Source organism: Culex quinquefasciatus, chromosome 1 (assembly GCF_015732765.1).
Source record: "Culex quinquefasciatus strain JHB chromosome 1, VPISU_Cqui_1.0_pri_paternal, whole genome shotgun sequence".
NCBI classification, from domain to species: domain Eukaryota; kingdom Metazoa; phylum Arthropoda; class Insecta; order Diptera; family Culicidae; genus Culex; species Culex quinquefasciatus.
This window is the reverse complement of record NC_051861.1, coordinates 93,797,140-93,816,063: the sequence shown is the minus strand read 5'-3', so window position 1 is coordinate 93,816,063 and position 18,924 is coordinate 93,797,140. Positions and strand designations below refer to the sequence as shown.

The window sequence follows — 18,924 nt, the reverse complement described above, 5'->3', positions numbered from 1 at the left end:
AAGCTTTCGAACAAGTTTCATTTTTTCTAACTTAAAAAATATCGATTCTTCAAGCATCAATACCTTCCTTCAAGTGTTGTACCATTCCAATTTCTCAGCCATTAGCCCTAATCGGTCGATCCCACTCCGGCCATCATCGGCAAAAGGTCCGCCGGCTTTCCTCTCTTTCAAATTCACTTATAAATATTTAATTAACACATCAGCAAAAATGCCCAAAAAACGGGAAGCAAAGAAGATTATCGCTCCCTTTCTCGACTCGACCCCTCTGAGTTCCTCGTTACCGCTGCAAGTACGAAGTTCCGTTCGGTACACTACACGGAAAAAAAAGTGTTCCGGAAATCATGCAAATCGTACCATGAAATCGTGAATATCGCGATTTTTGCTTTACGAATTTTTGAACTATGCATATTGGGCACGAATTATCCAGAAATCGTGAATAAATATGCATGACTTTCCATGGCCGATTTCACTCGTAAACGTGAATAATGTTCATGATTTCATGAAATAGATGCATGTAGTCGTGAAAAATATTCACGATTTTATGAATAAAAATTCATGATTACGGTCGAAAAAATACATCGTGAATAAAAATTCATGATTTCATGCATAAAATTCATGAAATCGTGAATTTTTATGCATGAATTCGTGCACAAAATTCATGAGTTCTGGAATATTTTTATGATTTATTTTTGAAGGCGTAAAAATTCGAGATATCATGTATAAACTTCATGAAATCATGCATAAATTTCATGAATTCGTGATTTTTTTATGAATTCATGAATTTAATTCACGTTTACGAGTATATTCGGGCATGTCTAATCATGCAAATTTATTCACGGCTACTGGTTTATTCGTGCCCAATATGCATAGTTCAAAATTCGTAAAGTAAAACTCATAATATTCACGATTTCATGGTACGATTTTCACAATTTCCGAATTACTTTTTCTGTTCATTTACCATATTGTTCCACTGGGTGCAAATATCGGAATTGACAAGGAACCCTGTTTTGTGAAAAACGGAGGACATTTTATGTATTGCCAATGTACTCTGGCCCCACCTGGCCACTTTGGAACTGGTCACCGGTTCCCGGTGGTCACTGGGGACAATTTGGAATGTGCAAGGAACCCTGTCATGTGACATATCAAAATTCATGAAATTCAAATCTTTGGCCATTTTAAGTGATGCCAACGTACTCTGGCCCCACTTGGCCACTTTGGAACCGGTCACCGCTTACCGGTGGTCACTGGGGACATTTTGGAATGTGCAAGGAACCCTGTCTTGTGACATATCAAAATTCATGAAATTTAAAACTATGGCCATTGTATGTGATGCCAATGTACTCTGGCCCCACTTGGCCACTTTGGAACCGGTCACCGGTTACCGGTGGTCACTAGGGACATTTTGGAATGTGCAAGGAACCCTGTCTTGTGACATATCAAAATTCATGAATTTTAAAACTGTGGTCATTGTATGTGATGCCAATGTACTCTGGCCCCACTTGGCCACTTTGGAACCGGTCACCGGTTACCGGTGGTCACTAGGGACATTTTGGAATGTGCAAGGAACCCTGTCTTGTAACATATCAAAATTCATGAATTTTAAAACTGTGGCCATTGTATGTGATGCCAACGTACTCTGGCCCCACTTGGCCACTTTGGAACTGGTCACCGGTTCCCGGTGGTCACTGGGGACATTTTGGAATGTGCAAGGAACCCTGTCTTGTGACATATCAAAATTCATGAAATTTAAAACTGTGGTCATTGTATGTGATGCCAACGTACTCTGGCCCCACTTGGCCACTTTGGAACCGGTCACCGGTTACCGGTGGTCACTAGGGACATTTTGGAATGTGCAAGGAACCCTGTCTTGTAACATATCAAAATTCATGAATTTTAAAACTGTGGCCATTGTATGTGATGCCAATGTACTCTGGCCCCACTTGGCCACTTTGGAACTGGTCACCGGTTCCCGGTGGTCACTGGGGACATTTTGGAATGTGCAAGGAACCCTGTCTTGTGACATATCAAAATTCATGAAATTTAAAACTGTGGTCATTGTATGTGATGCCAACGTACTCTGGCCCCACTTGGCCACTTTGGAACCGGTCACCGGTTACCGGTGGTCACTAGGGACATTTTGGAATGTGCAAGGAACCCTGTCTTGTAACATATCAAAATTCATGAATTTTAAAACTGTGGCCATTGTATGTGATGCCAATGTACTCTGGCCCCACTTGGCCACTTTGGAACTGGTCACCGGTTCCCGGTGGTCACTGGGGACATTTTGGAATGTGCAAGGAACCCTGTCTTGTGACATATCAAAATTCATGAAATTTAAAACTGTGGTCATTGTATGTGATGCCAACGTACTCTGGCCCCACTTGGCCACTTTGGAACCGGTCACCGGTTACCGGTGGTCACTAGGGACATTTTGGAATGTGCAAGGAACCCTGTCTTGTAACATATCAAAATTCATGAATTTTAAAACTGTGGCCATTGTATGTGATGCCAATGTACTCTGGCCCCACTTGGCCACTTTGGAACTGGTCACCGGTTCCCGGTGGTCACTGGGGACATTTTGGAATGTGCAAGGAACCCTGTCTTGTGACATATCAAAATTCATGAAATTTAAAACTGTGGTCATTGTATGTGATGCCAACGTACTCTGGCCCCACTTGGCCACTTTGGAACCGGTCACCGGTTACCGGTGGTCACTAGGGACATTTTGGAATGTGCAAGGAACCCTGTCTTGTAACATATCAAAATTCATGAATTTAAAACTGTGGCCATTGTATGTGATGCCAATGTACTCTGGCCCCACTTGGCCACTTTGGAACTGGTCACCGGTTCCCGGTGGTCACTGGGGACATTTTGGAATGTGCAAGGAACCCTGTCTTGTGACATATCAAAATTCATGAAATTTAAAACTGTGGCCATTGTATGTGATGCCAATGTACTCTGGCCCCACTTGGCCACTTTGGAACCGGTCACCGGTTACCGGTGGTCACTGGGGACATTTTGGAATGTGCAAGGAACCCTGTCTTGTGACATATCAAAATTCATGAAATTTAAAACTGTGGCCATTGTATGTGATGCCAATGTACTCTGGCCCCACTTGGCCACTTTGGAACCGGTCACCGGTTCCCAGTGGTCACTAGGGACATTTTGGAATGTGCAAGGAACCCTGTCTTGTGACATATCAAAATTCATGAAATTTAAAACTGTGGCCATTGTATGTGATGCCAATGTACTCTGGCTCCATCTGGCCATCTTGGAACTGATTACCGGTCACTGCGGAAGAATTCTAAATTTACAAAGGTCCCAGTTATGTGATGTTCAAAAATGCCTTAAATAAATGAAAAATACAATCATAACTTTAGTAAAACCAACATTCAAAACTTGACATGAGCATTTCGGAAACGTTTATTGGGTACCGATCGTTTCTTTACAAAAATACAACAAAAACTTTAATTAAATACAAAAAGACCTAAGGGATTTCATGTGCAGTCCAGACTCGATTGTCTGATTGTCTGAGTGCATAATAGAATAATCGATAATTCGTATAATTAAGCCATTATTTTTTTGTCTCATTAAGAACTCCAGTTACAATAAAGTGATTAATTACAATAATGGGATTTTTTTTTGTTAATGCAGATGATCAAACACTTTAATTTGACGAAAATAGATTCATAGAGAGTTGAATTGAAAATTTGAAAAATAAAAAAAAACACCGAAATAAAATACTCAACATACTCAACAAATCTTAAAATCTTAAAATACTTCAAAAACTCAAACTATTCAAAATAGGCAAAATAAATTAAATACTTAAAAAACTCAAAATATTTGAAATACGCAAAATACATAAAATAAATAAAATGCTCAAAATGCTTAAAAAACTAAAAAAAACTTTTTTTGTATACTTTATTAAAGAGTTTTTAAGCCGAAAACTGGTTCAACTCTTAACTTAAAATAATTAAAATACTTGAAAACTTTAAAATACTTAAAATACATAAAATACTTATTATACTAAAATCACTTAAAAAACTTAAAATACTTAAAATACTTAAAAAACTTAAAATACTTTAAATACTTAAAATACTTAAAATTCTTAAAATACTTAAAATACTTAAAATACTTTAAATACTTTAAATACTTGAAATACTTAAAATACTTAAAATACTTAAAATACTTAAAATACTTAAAATACTTAAAATACTTAAAATACTTAAAATACTTAAAATACTTAAAATACTTAAAAAACTTAAAATACATAAAATACTTAAAATACTTAAAATACTTAAAATACATAAAATATTTATAATACTAAAATCACTTAAAAAACTTAAAAAACTTAAAATACTTAAAATACTTAAAATACTTAAAAAACATTAAATACTTAAAATACTTAAAATACTTAAAATACTTAAAATACTTAATATTCTTAAAATACTTAATATTCTTAAAAAACTGAAAATACTTAAAATACTTTAAAAACTTAAAATACTTAAAATTCTTAAAATACTAGAAATACTTAAAATACTTAAAATACTTAAAATACTTAAAATACTAGAAATACTTAAAATACTTAAAATACTTAAAATACTTTAAATACTTAAAATAATTTAAATACTTAAAATACTTAAAATACTTAAAATACTTAAAATACTTAAAATACTTAAAATACTTAAAATACTTAAAATACTTAAAATACTTAAAATACTTAAAATACTTAAAATACTTAAAATACTTAAAATACTTAAAATACTTAAAATACTTAAAATACTTAAATACTTAAAATACTTAAAATACTTAAAATACTTAAAATACTTAAAATACTTAAATGTTAAAATACTTAAAATACTTAAAATACTTAAAATACTTAAAATACTTAAAATACTTAAAATACTTAAAATACTTTAAATACTTAAAATACTTAAAATACTTAAAATACTTAAAATACTTAAAATACTTAAAATACTTTAAATACTTAAAATACTTTAAATACTTTAAATACTTTAAATACTTTAAATACTTTAAATACTTTAAATACTTTAAATACTTTAAATACTTTAAATACTTTAAATACTTTAAATACTTTAAATACTTTAAATACTTTAAATGCTTTAAATACGTTAAATACTTAAAATACTTAAAATACTTAAAATACTTAAAATACTTAAAATACTTAAATACTTTAAATACTTAAAAAACTTCAAATAATTAAAATACTTAAAATACTTAAAATACTTAAAATACTTAAAATACTTAAAATACTTGAAATACTTAAAATACTTAAATTACTTAGAATACTTAAAATGCTTAAAAATACTTAAAATACTTAAAAAACTTAAAATACTTATAATACTTAAAATACTTAAATAAATTAAAATATTTTAAATACTTAAAAAACTTTAAATACTTAAAATACTTATAATACTTAAAATACTTAAATAAATTAATATACTTTAAATACTTAAAAAACTTTAAATACATAAAATACTCAAAATACTTCAAATACTTTAAATATGTTAAATACTTTAAAAAGTAATTAGCTACAATATTAAAATTATTAACATACTTAACATACTTTAAAGAACATCTTTCAAAGGCTTGAAATACTTAAAATTTTAAAACCTGGAAAAATAATTGAAATACTTAAAAACTTTAAAAACATAGAATATTAAAATACCTAAAAATGAAAATACTTAAATCACACCTTAAAAATGAATATTTCAAATACTTAAAATATTTGAAATACTTGAAATATTAAAATACCCAGAAAAATTAAATGCTTAAAATTATTTAAATACTAAACAAATTTTAAACACTTCAATAATTTCAAATACTTGAAATAATTAAAACTTTAAAAACATATAATATCAAAATACCTTAACAAATGAATATACTTAAAATCATTAGCATATTAAACATACTTCAAAAATAAATATTTCAAATACTTAACATATTTTTAAAACTTATACAATATTAAAATACCTAGAAAAAAATAAATGCTTAAAATTATTTAAATACTCAACAAACTTTAAACACTTTGAATATTTAAAATACTTGAAATACTTAAAAACTTTTAAAAGTCACAATATTTACATACCTAAAAAATAAATAAAAATAAAAATACTTAAATTCATTAGCATATTTAACATACCTCAAAATAATAGTAATTCAAAAAACTTATTATACATTACAAAATTAAAGTACCTAAGAAAATATAATTGCTTAAAATGCTTAAAAAAAGCTTATGCTTACAATATTGAAATCATTAAAATTATTAACATTCTTTACCTGTCCCCATTTCTAGCTCAAAACAAATCGCCGAAATGTCACTCAGCGCATCCACGGGAACCAATAAAAAACGGGATTTTTTCGTTTCCAAAACCAAAACAAACCTCGCAGTCTGTCACACGCGTAGAATGCCCCGACAATTGACAGAAAACCGAAATCCCTACGAGTCCGCGACCAAGAAACTGTCACACGCGGAGATAAAACACGGGAACAGTCTTATGGACCATGTTCCTTTGATTCGGCAATCAAAACAAACACGCGAACCAACCGGGAACTGTTCTGTCTTTTGCAGATTGTCCTCACTCTTACCTTGTTACTCCTCCTGCCGCTCGGTCCTCCTCCCGCGTTCTGTCCTCCTCCTGCCGCTCGGTCCTCCTCCTGCCGCCCGGTCCTCTTCCTGCAACTTGGTCCTCCTCCTGCTAGCTCTTGGCTCCGTTGCCAATTCCAACGGAACGGCCGCAGATCTTTTCCCGGTTCCGGTGGACAGCACCTCTAAATCCCGGTCCACAAATCACGGTCACTTTCACCGGCAAACACAACAAACAGGACACGACAAGTCACAACGCGATTGACTTCGTGGCTAATAAACACGCGGATGAACTGGCAAGCGAAAAACAAACTTGACAGTTCGAACGAAACTGTTCTTGATTGATCAAGATCACTCGTCATAAACATGGATAAAAATTCATAAACCCATGAATGTTATGCACGAATTCATGCATTTTATTCATGAAATCATGTAAACTTTCATGAATTCATGAAAAACATGATTCATAAATTCGCGAATAAAATTTTACGGCGTAAAATTTACGCATGCATAAATAATCGTAAAATCATGAATATTTTTCATGAATTCATGAAGTTTAGTCATGACTTCATGTAAATCAGTCATGAAATCATGAATAGTGATATGCATGATTTCATGAAGGAAAATTCATGAATATTCGTAAAAATATTTTAGCCATGAATAAAATTCATAAATTCGTGCATTTTTATGCACAATTTCATGAATAAAATTCATGAAATCATGAAAGGTATCACGAAATCATGCACAAATTTATTCACGAATTCATGAATCGAAATTCACGATTTCTCGCACACTTTTTTTTCCGTGTAGACAAGTATTGGAGAAGTACAAAGTTTGTTTTTTTTTCAAAACTTTGTTGCTACAGTCGCACGCTGTTAGTTTGACAACTTGCTGATTTGACATCTCGATAAAAGTGACAGTGTCAAACCAACGACGTTCCACCGTAGTCTAAGCTAGTTAGGCGGAAAGAAGTGTACCAAACTTCCGAAACGGTCGCTTTCATTCCGTTTAAATAGTAGCAAAAGACCGGCACCGATGACAATGCCCGATCCAGGGTGTCGGGATCAAATTGAATTAAATTTAATCCGTTTAATTGGCTGCATGCATTACGAATTTGGATCATTAGAAGCGAAGGGGCCGCTGCTGGCTACGCCTCTTCAAGGTGCTTAAGAGCGCAGCACAAAAGAAATGAATGGAAAAAGGGTAAAGTGAGAAAAGAAAAAAGAATGAGAAGGGATGCCGAAAAGAATAATCTCTCAACAAGAGAAGAGGAGGTGATGAAGGCGTGGGAGAGCGAGAGAAGGAGACGGAACGATGATTGGAATTAATCACTACAGTTCGTTTTTTTTTTTTGTCTGCTGGGGAGACCCTTGGTTCATCAATTGATTTCGTCGACATCAGCTGAAGTCTGATCCCTCAGTTTGTCGACATCAGCTGGTGTCTGAACCATCAGTTTGTCGACATTAACTGATGTCAAAAATCTCCTTTCGTCGACATCAATTGGAATCTGAATCATCAGTTTGTTGTCATCAGCTGAAGTCAAAAATCTAATTTCGTCGACATCAATTGAAAACTAATCAGTTGATGTCTGAATCCTCTGTTTGACGACATCAGCTGATATCTGATTTTTTTCGACATCAGTTGATAGCCGAATCCTCAGTTTGTCGCCATCGGCTGATTTCAGTGATCTCATTTAAGACATCAGCAGAAGTTTGTGTTTTTCTTTTGTACTTACAAAGGACACGTTCTAACTTGGTCGATATCAACTGATGTCAGCGACATCACGTGATGTCAGTCTTTCTTTTCAGAAAACTTTTAGTGCGGCAAGGGTTAAACCGCGGTTCAGCTCCGCCGCCTTAACTACACCCCCTCGTTTGACAGTAAGCGTGACATGATATGGGATGTGACAGGGCCCCGGCGATGGCCTGATATGAGCTACCGAACAACATTGGCAATATGGCGTCGTTTGTTTACAAACATGAGATTGTTTGTGGATGAACCGAAAAATTTACTTTTTTGTAAAAAATTCTATATCCATTGTGCAATAACATTAAGTCTTACAAACCAGGCAAAGTTTCGTTAAATTCTAGACCAAAATTTATTTTATTATTATTTTTCAATTTAAACCTATTTTTTCGCGATTCTGATCAAGATTGCACATCAAATTATCGTGGCTTTAGTGTATCTTTAGTTTTCACATCGATTCACAGTAGATTCGTGTTTAAATTTTGAAATTTAGCATAAATTAATATAAGTTGCAAAATTCCCAACTTCAGCCATGTGCAACAATTTCCACATCACCCATGCGGGAAACCGATAATGGGGTAATTCATGCGTTCCAAACTGTCAAAATTCCAAAACGTCATTGCCAATCTTCGGTTCGCTGCTTTTGTTCGTGTTTGAAGTTTCGGGCCGAGACTCTGGGATGTGATGAATTTAATCGGTTTTCGTCGTTGTTTTTGTTTACCGGGCGGCGATGTTTTTGTTGTGTGCCATTCCGGGCTAAATTTCCGACGAACGATGACAGCCAGACAGATGTGCTGGCTGGGTTTGGTTTTGGCTGCCTCAGTGGCTTGAACAAGCAATTAAATTAGAAACCGGTGCGATGGAATTAATTATAATTATCCGCTCAGATTGGAGGGATAATGTGGTGATTTGGAATATTAAAAGCCGTGCATTGTTGACGTTTGATTGAAGATGGGCTGGCATCCCTGCTTAAATCTGTAAGGGGATATGATATTTGACAGCAAACTCTTTTATTTTATTTTTTTGCAGCTTACCACTATTTGAAACAAAACCATAAAAAAATCAAGAAAACTGGCAACACTGAACATTTCTCTTTAAAAAATATGACTTTTGTGGATTATGAATACACTCAATCCCCGGTGGTTGGTCACTTTTTCGTTTGACACTTTTTTAGTTTGCACCCCGTTGGTTGGTCAAAGTCAAACTAAAAAGTGACGAACTGTCACTTTTTACACGGCGCTCACGCACACTATCAAAACAAAAGTTTGATGGTGTGCGTGAACTCCGTGTAAAAAGGGTGTCAATCTAAAAAGTGACCCCATTCGTTTGACAACAGTTGGTGACAAACCATCGAGTTTTGAGAGTAAACTATTTTCTGTTGAACTCAAACTGAAAAACCAATTTAAAAAATAACAATTTTCTTACAAATAATAATTTTCTTATCAACTTCTTCTATTTCACAGCATGCGACTGTCATCCGATCGGATCCTCGGGAAAAACGTGTAACCACACCACTGGCCAGTGTCCCTGCAAGGACGGTGTCACCGGACTAACCTGCAATCGATGTGCCCGAGGTTACCAGCAAAGTCGGTCACACATTGCCCCCTGCATAAGTGAGTATTTTGGTTGACAGTTGATCGTGGGAACCAGTGGCGCCGACTAGTCCAAAATGTTGGGTGGGCACGGTTGTTTTTCGAAATCAATAGGTAAGAGTGGCGATAAGCTGTTTGAGTTTCTTGTATATCACAAATTTTACCAATTTGAATATTACGATGTGAAAAGATTTTTTTTCATCCGGAATCCATTATTTTTGGAAAAAAATAATTTATTAAAACGTAATTTAAAATTGTGATTGGTTTAATTATTTATATGTTTGGAAGGCGAATTCCTTCTTATTGGCATATTCTCACTTATAATTAACAGATATTAAGAAATTCAGCAAGACAAATATTCTAAAAATAAAAACAAAAGTAAAAAGCAAAAATTTAGAACATGAGAAATTAAAAATAAAACTGATACACAATAAAAAACAACAATTTTTCAAATCTGCTATTAAAAAAACAAAAACACAAAATTCAATATTCCAAAAATAAAAATAATATTATAATAGAAAAAAAATCTAGAGATAAAGAATTTAAGAATTTAAGAATTTAAGAATTTAAGAATTTAACAATTTAAGAATTTAAGAATTTAAGAATTTAAGAATTTAAGAATTTAAGAATTTAACAATTTAAGAATTTAAGAATTTAAGAATTTAACAATTTAAGAATTTAAGAATTTAAGAATTTAAGAATTTAAGAATTTAAGAATTTAAGAATTTAAGAATTTAAGAATTTAAGAATTAAAGAATTTAAGAATTTAAGAATTTAAGAATTTAAGAATTTAAGAATTTAAGAATTTAAGAATTTAAGAATTTAAGAATTTAACAATTTAAGAATTTAAGAATTTAAGAATTTAAGAATTTAAAATTTAAGAATTTAAGAATTTAAGAATTTAAGAATTTAAGAATTTAAGAATTTAAGAATTTAAGAATTTAAGAATTTCAGAATTTCAGAATTTCAGAATTTCAGAATTTCAGAATTTCAGAATTTAAGAATTTCAGAAGTTCAGAATTTGAGAATTTTAGAACTTAATTTAAAAAATATTTTAGGGTGCAGTTAAAATTTCTATGGTCTAAATATTTCTTTAAATCGATCATAAATTGTAGAAGGCGATACACTTGTGTTTTTTAAGATTATAAGATTATAATGTGTCTTCAAAATATTTCTTTTTTTTTTGAGACAATTATATGTTTAAGCTAAAATTGGTACAGAACGTTTTACGGTTAACAAATGTATTTGAAATCTCTTCAAATGCTTTCTAAAATACCCAAAATATTATCGAATTTATCAGCCTTTTTGTAAATGTAAATGTAAAAGTGTTTCAGTTTACTTTCGCTAAATCCTTATCTACAATGGCAAATCGCAGAATGTTGCGTCCGAAAACTTGATGATTGTTTTCGCAAGAGTTTGGGTAAGTTTGATTGTAGATGAGGTACTATAGAAAAAAATGTTAACGATTTAAAAAAAAATCACAGATTTCAAAAAACCACAAATGTTTTTGAACTATGTATTTTACAGATTCGCTTACAAGAATTCTATCCGTGTGTACAAACGATGTTTCAATTAAGTTTTAAATATTATTTTCAATTATTTCTGTGAATTTTATTTGTGATATTTGAAAAAAAAAGAATATTTTCCTTCCAAAATTTCTGGGGGGGGCACAATGTATGGGCTGCCCCCCCTGCCCAATTTTAAGGGGGGGCAAAAAGTACCGTGCCCCCCCAGAGTCGGCGCCCCTGGTGGGAACATTCCTTAATTACGTAACGCACTATTTGATTTGTGTTTTAAGGGAATTTTCAAACAAATCACAGAAAAATAAAAATTTCTTCGTTTTCTTCCACCAGAAATCCCACGGGTCATCAGTATGGTCCATCCACAGAATACGGCACCGGATCCGCAGCGGCACGATCCGGATGAACCTTCCTACCGCACGGACGCCGGAAGGGGTAAGTAAGTGCCTTTTTTGACATTTATTATTTTATCCCTAACCTCAGACATTTCCTCTTTTTCCCAAAACAAAACATTTTAAATCCCACTTTAAACATTGTAACTTTGCGGTTTCCCATCGACTTTGTGTGAATGGGACCGAGAAAAAAAAACGCCAACAAAATAAATCAATTCATTTCAATTTGCAAATTGGCAATTTTCGGGCGAAATCAATACGGCTACCGATGAATTTCAAATAGTCTGCTGTATTTGCGATTGGAACGGGGTCGTGCGTGAGTGGGTGGGTGCATGCGAGTGACGATTGATTGGAACGGATGAAATAAGAGGGGCTAATTTTATTCATGAATTTAAACAGTAACAAGCCACACACAAATCGATGTGCAAAATCGAAAAGTGCGTGTGAGCTGGAAGGCAGTAAAATTTACGATCGTAACTGTGCCTTAAAAAGTGTTAATAGAGTGAATCGATTCCTAGAGTTGATTTGATGGGATTATTCTGTGTGACTCATTCTGAAGTCAATTGAAAACAGTTAGCAAAGCACTCGAAACGTAGCGTGACATCCAAACACTGAATTATGTTTAAGCTGAAAATGGAATTAATGTTCTTAAAAATACAGCACGTTCCATAGCAAAGTTCTACAGCAATGTGCTGAAATAAATTTAACGTTACGTGTTTAGTTTAACTCTTCCCTAGGATCACGTAGTGTTCCTCGAAAACAACAAATATTCTTCAAGATGTATGACCTGACAAGTATTTTCAAGATTAGACTCCAAAAATAAACTTCTCAGACACATTCTGAAATTTCTTCAAACACAATCATCATTAACTGCAATAAACCCCCAAAAATTCATCAAAAACAAGTAACATTCCCAAAATTCCAATGCATTACTTCTCCCCTTCAAAAGTATTACAATAAATTTCCGCACACTCATTCAAGAAAACTTTTACCCACTCTCCTTCTCGATTACTACTGAATGAAACGGATTTTCCCTTTCCGGCTCTTAACCACCCTTCCCAAGTTCCCCGTTCCGGAATTTAATTGCATTTGGGTGTTGGAGCCATCGGCGCTTCTGTTTTTAGTGCGCATCAGATCCGTGCCGCCGCCCGTTAATAGCCCAGCATAGTTTTCCGGATAACATCGGAGCAATATCTGTTGCAGCATCAGCAGGGCAGCGTTTTTGGCTTAAGATGCTGCACAAGTTTCGCAAAATGAGATAATGTAGCGAACCGGTTTGACACTCTTAAATGGGCCTATTTTTATCTTGTTTTGCAATAGACAGTAAACAAAAGTCATGGTAAAATTACATCAAGAAATGTTCTCAGCAAAAAATGTGTAAACTTACATCTTTATCCCTCCTAAATTGATTTGAAATAACATCGATACATTATTCAATCTTCAGATGATTCATCCTTTCAAAATTAGGCTTGTTTTACTTGTTTAATTTTAAATTAATATTTATTCATCCATTCTCTAAGTTCCTCTATAGTCATTGGTTCGTCCTTACGAGTGAAAACATTCTGAAGTTAATATTTTTAGAAAGTATTATTTAAAATTCACACTTCACAATTTAATCATAAATTGTCGATTTTTTCAAATAGCAATTGCTTCGATTTTTTTGGTTTTTTTATTGAAATTTCCCTAGAATGGGTTGTTTTTTGTTTGGCTAAAACTTTGTATGTGATTTCTTCATGACCAAAGAGGTTATTTTGAATCAAATCTTCATTCAATTTTGGTTTCACATTTTTCATACACTAAATAGAATAATTGCGCAAAATAACTTTTGAGCAATACCACACACAATATTAAAGTTTTGTTTAAGAGGTTGAAAATTTTATTTTAAATCTTTTTTAATGAAATGTTACCAAAATTATTGTATAGAAAAGTGAAGTTCAAAAAAAATAATTATTGAAATTTGACAATTTCTCACGTAAAATTGCATAAATTTTAAACTAAGAATCACAAAATTTTTGTTGTAAAAAAAATGGTAAAATTTCTATCGTTTTCTACACAGTGAAAAAAAATAATTTTGGAAGAATTTTGTGTTGAAAACGATGGAAATTTTACCATTTACTCATGTAAAATTACACAAATTTTTAACAAAAAATCACAAATGTTTTGTTTTTCATCGTGTTCAACACCGAGAAAAAGTTTTATTTTGAAAGGTTGAAAATGTTGGGTGATTTCACCTAAAGTTGTTCGTGATTCGATTATCCGAAGTCCCATACAATCCTTCGGACAATCGAACTTCGGATAATCGAGACTTCGGATAATCGAGTCTGGACTGTACTAACAATATGGAGTTCGAATTTCGATGCATTTCCGTCGGGTCACAGGGGTCTTTCGCGTTCGTCTTCGGTGTGCAACAACAACAAAACCTTAAGGGAGCGTTCTTTTATTACGTTCGAAAATCGGACTTGTAACCCTCGCTTCGTTAATACCCCATACAAATTTCAAAAATTGTAAAAGCGTAACATTTCAATTTAAAAGCCGCCAAAACGACGTAAACGCCACGGGGCATAAGATTTAATGAATTTTTCAAATTTTTCCTAAAATTTTGGGAAAGTATACCAAATAAGCTTATTTTGTGTTAAGGCTCATTTTATCAAAGTGTATTTTTCCTAGATCAGTGCTGTCCATACCAATGGTATGTAAATATTATAAACATGATTTAACTTTTGGTTATTTTTGTTGAGAGCTTTAAAAATTTTGTTCAGGTGGGGCAAATTGTACCATATGATTTTAGTATGGAAAAAATACGGATTGCTGCAACATATTTTATTGGGAAATAACAATACTTAAAACTGATACACAATCGTTAAAAAAATTGTCCATGCAAAAAATTGTGATATTATGAAAATTTACTATTAATCATCTAAGTAATTTTTTTTTCGTAAAAACGATAAAATTTTTAGTAAAACATTATTATTTAATCTAAAAATGGAAGAAACCTTTCAAATACATTCTAATCTGATGTATCTGAGGGATAACAGTTCAATTATTAGCAAATTAACATGCTTTTTCATGCATTGTTCCTCTTGCCCCACTAGTTGAGTAGAACGTACGGAAAATCAAAATTTTAAAAATCTATTTTTTACATTAAAAAATAGGATTTTTTTAAAAACATGCTTTGACAAAGTCTTAGTCAAGACCTAGAATAAGATGATTATAAAAAATCGGACAGCTTTTAACATTTTTATTGGGTAAATACATGAAAGTACTTTTAAAACTGATAAACAATCGTTAAAATTTCCATGCACAAAATGTGATATTATCAAATTTTTTTCACTAAAATTTTCTAAAAGCTTGATTTTCGAGATTTTTTTTAGTACAAATTATAACTTTTAATGGAGAAACCTTTCAAATACATTCTATTCTGATAGTGATTTGGGAAAATCAGTTTATTAAAACAGTTTAACATTGCTTTCATGTTCCTCTTGCCCCAACAGGTTGTTCGTCTTGCCCAAGAATTGAAAGTAGAATTACGGAAAATCAAATTTTTAAAATCTATTTTTACATTAAAAATACTTTTTTAAAAACTTGCTTTGACAAAGTCTTAGTCAAGACCTGAATGAAGATGATTAAATAAAATCCGAAGATTTTTCTAGTTACATTTAATGCATGACGAATTTCAGTACGGTTGATTTCAATGCAATATATTAAACAATCGTGAAATTTTCCGATCTCTTCGAAAAAAATATTTTGAAAATTTTAAAATCAAGACTAACATTTTAAAAGGGCCAAACATTGAATATTACGCCCATTTAAAATGCTAGTCTTGATTTAAATTTCACGAATGTTTCATATATTAACATTGAAAATCGGACCATTAATTGCTGAGATATCGACATTAGAAAATGGTGGGCTGTTTGGGTGAGACTTAGAAAACTTCAATTTTCGTGTTTCTTTTTCTTTAAGCCGCTGTATCTCAGCAATCAGAGGTCCAATCTTCAATATCTCTTAGACAATTTTATAGCAAATTTTCTGAACTTTTCAAAAAAAATAGTTTTAGAAATGGTCATGGTCACTATTTTTAAAAATTGAAAACTGCAAATATTTGCTAAAATCAAACTTTCGGTGGCTATCTTGAACGGAGCCTTTATCAAAAAATCTGTAAAGTATTTTCGATTGCAAATTCAATTTTGCATTAAAAGTACGTCAAACTTGTTTTCAGATAAAACTTCGATTTTTCCAAAATCACTATTTTTCAAAATCCATAACTCAGCGGCAGATTTTGACCATGTTTCATGGCTCAAAGGTTGCGAATTTGTGTCCCTAAAACATATCAAAAATCTCGAAAATCAAAAAATACGTATTTTGGGAAATTAAGTTTTGTGAAAAAAAGCTGATTAAAAATCTGCAAATTTTTTTTTTGTACCTATTTTTTCTCAAAGTCCTCAACAATAGCTACAACTTTGGCGAAGTCAACAAATTGAAAAAAATTCACTCAAAAAGTTACAGCTTTTGAATATTACACTTTTTTACACACACAGTAAACAAAATATGAAATTTGAAAATAAAAAATGACGTTGAATATTTGGTCATATTCAAGGCCCCCACAAAGTTTGAGTCAAATCAAAAAATACAAAAAATAAAAATGGTCGAAATCGGCCGAGAGTTGCTCACATGTTTAGACACTATTATACATTTTTTGTGACCTAAAATCTGTCCATATTCTCTTGTATGTAATATTACCACGGTTTTTTTAAACTGCAAGGTTCAATCCAAATATAAAAATACAATGCAAAAATGATTCGAGAGAAATAAATAACAAATGTAAGTCCTCTTTGAATGTTATGCGTGATGAAAAACCAAGTATGCTCAAAGACATGTAAAAAACTATAAACTAATTGTAAAGGTTTTCAAGGGGTCGCATGAAGTGAAGTGAAGTCAAGTGAAGGGAAGTGAAATGAAGTGAATTTACTCTACATTTGTTCAGCTTTGGATTGTGTATACGTCCTGACCCTAACTTTCGGTCAGGTAAATTTATAATAAGTTGTTTTTTCAAGTGAGCCAGTCAAATTATTCTGTTGGCAAGTTTATGAAATTTAATCTGAAACTTATTTATTACTAGACAATTTTTTATTTTATGAATTTTGCCCTCTAAACGGTACCATTTCGGCGGCCTCTCGTTAACGAGGCAATATTGTAAGATGGCCAAGATCTAGGTCTTGGAGAACGGTATTACACGATGCGCGGCTTTATGAACGCGCTTCATTCGCACCAGTCAGTGGTCTTAGCTAGAGCCTGATGGAGATAGGTGTAACTTCTTCTCCACTTGCCTGCCGAACATTTTCACCGTAGTAGGGTTGGAGATGGTGGTTTTGTCAATCAATTTCAAGCGTTACTAACATTCCTTCCCGTCTTCAACGAAATCTGTATATTGACCTGGTTGGCGTCGTTAATGATCGCAACTGTTTATGATATCTTTAATTTTTATGAAGGTTTATGTTTGATCACTAATTGAAAAAAAGAAAAGTGTTAGCATTCAAGTCAGAATCGAAGCACCTCACTCTAACCAAGTGGGGAAAGGGAAGGAACTTCCCATAACTTACACACGGCGGTGTGATGACGATCAAAACGACCACGACAAAGTCGACGGTTGAGGCAAAGTCTAAGGGGCGGCAACAGGAAGAAAGATTCGGAAAGTGCATTGCACGTACACAAGAACACACACTCTGTTACACATAGTTGAGATAATGGAACAAGTTTTTCGGTCCAGACTTTTACGAGGGCATTTTTGCTGAAAGTCTGAGAAACTGCGCGCTTGAAGGAATGGGAGTTTATAATCGCTTCACGATTATCTGGATACTAATATGTTGGCGCGGTTGGGTTCGGTCTTGGTCTGCTGGTGAGAAGGTGGTGGTGGCCTATAAATTTGGACCATTTGGGTGGAGAAGGAGGAAAGGGGTTGGTACAGAAAATTAGACCACATCATGTACCATCCAAGGAAGGGGGTTCGCGACAACGACCAAGACGAAGATGGCGACACGATAGAGGAGGAGGTGGAAAACGATTTCAGTGGAGTGAAGTTTTCTTCTGGGAAAGTGCAAAAGGTTTGCGTCACGTCTTAGGGAAAGAAATATTAGTCTCGAGTAGATTCGGGAAATAGATTATGGTCACATGATGAATTTAGTGAGTAAAGGTGAAACAGTTCGTCATCAAAATAAAAAGGGCTTTTTTGCTTTTTTGCTTTTTTGCTTTTTTGCTTTTTTGCTTTTTTGCTTTTTTGCTTTTTTGCTTTTTTGCTTTTTTGCTTTTTTGCTTTTTTGCTTTTTTGCTTTTTTGCTTTTTTGCTTTTTTGCTTTTTTGCTTTTTTGCTTTTTTGCTTTTTTTGCTTTTTGCTTTTTTTGCTTTTTGCTTTTTTGCTTTTTTGCTTTTTTGCTTTTGCTTTTTTTTGCTTTTTTTGCTTTTTTGCTTTTTTTGCTTTTTTGCTTTTTTGCTTTTTTTTTGCTTTTTTTCATTTTTTTGAAACTTTCCTTGGTTTTTTTCTTTTGCATTCCAAAAATTTGCTTTTTGCAACTTTTTTTTTTTGCTAAAAATTTGCTTTCCTATTTTCGCACTCAATTCCACTGTTTTTGCTTTAAATTTCCACTTTTAATCTCCCTTCTTGCGACGACGACTTTTTGCTTTTGGGAACAATAATTTGGTGACTTTTTGGGAAAACGTTTTGCTTTTTTTTTGAGGTTTTGCTTTTTGTTTTGCCTTTGCCTCTTTTGAGGCTTTGCTTTAAAATCACTGTTTTTTGAACTTTAAATTTTACTTTTTGATTTTTCACTTTTACTTTTTGACTTTGTTTCAAATTCTGAACTTTTGTCTTGTGGCTTTGTGTTTTGACATGCTTTTTTTTTCTTTTTGATTTTGTTTTTTTGAACTTGCTGTTTTGATTTTGCGGATTTGCCTTTTTGTTCGTTTTGGGGTCCCCTTTGCCTTTAAATTTTTATTCTGTTTTGTGAAGTAATTTTTTTGTTATGCCTTGTCTTTTGCTTTTGTTGATTTTTGCTTTTTTGCTTGCCTTTTGCTTT

The 18,924-nt window shown here is 32.8% G+C and overlaps 1 protein-coding gene across 1 annotated transcript in view; it reads left to right on the top strand.

Moving 5' to 3' along the window:
• The window catches only part of LOC6050694 (netrin-B), a 151,815-nt gene that overhangs the window by 121,138 nt on the left and 11,753 nt on the right, over positions 1-18,924 (top strand). The window contains exons 3-4 of the mRNA XM_038248157.1: positions 9,817-9,966; positions 11,799-11,904. Coding sequence (XP_038104085.1) covers positions 9,817-9,966; positions 11,799-11,904 — 256 coding nt within the window. The remainder of the gene's footprint in view (positions 1-9,816; positions 9,967-11,798; positions 11,905-18,924) is intronic.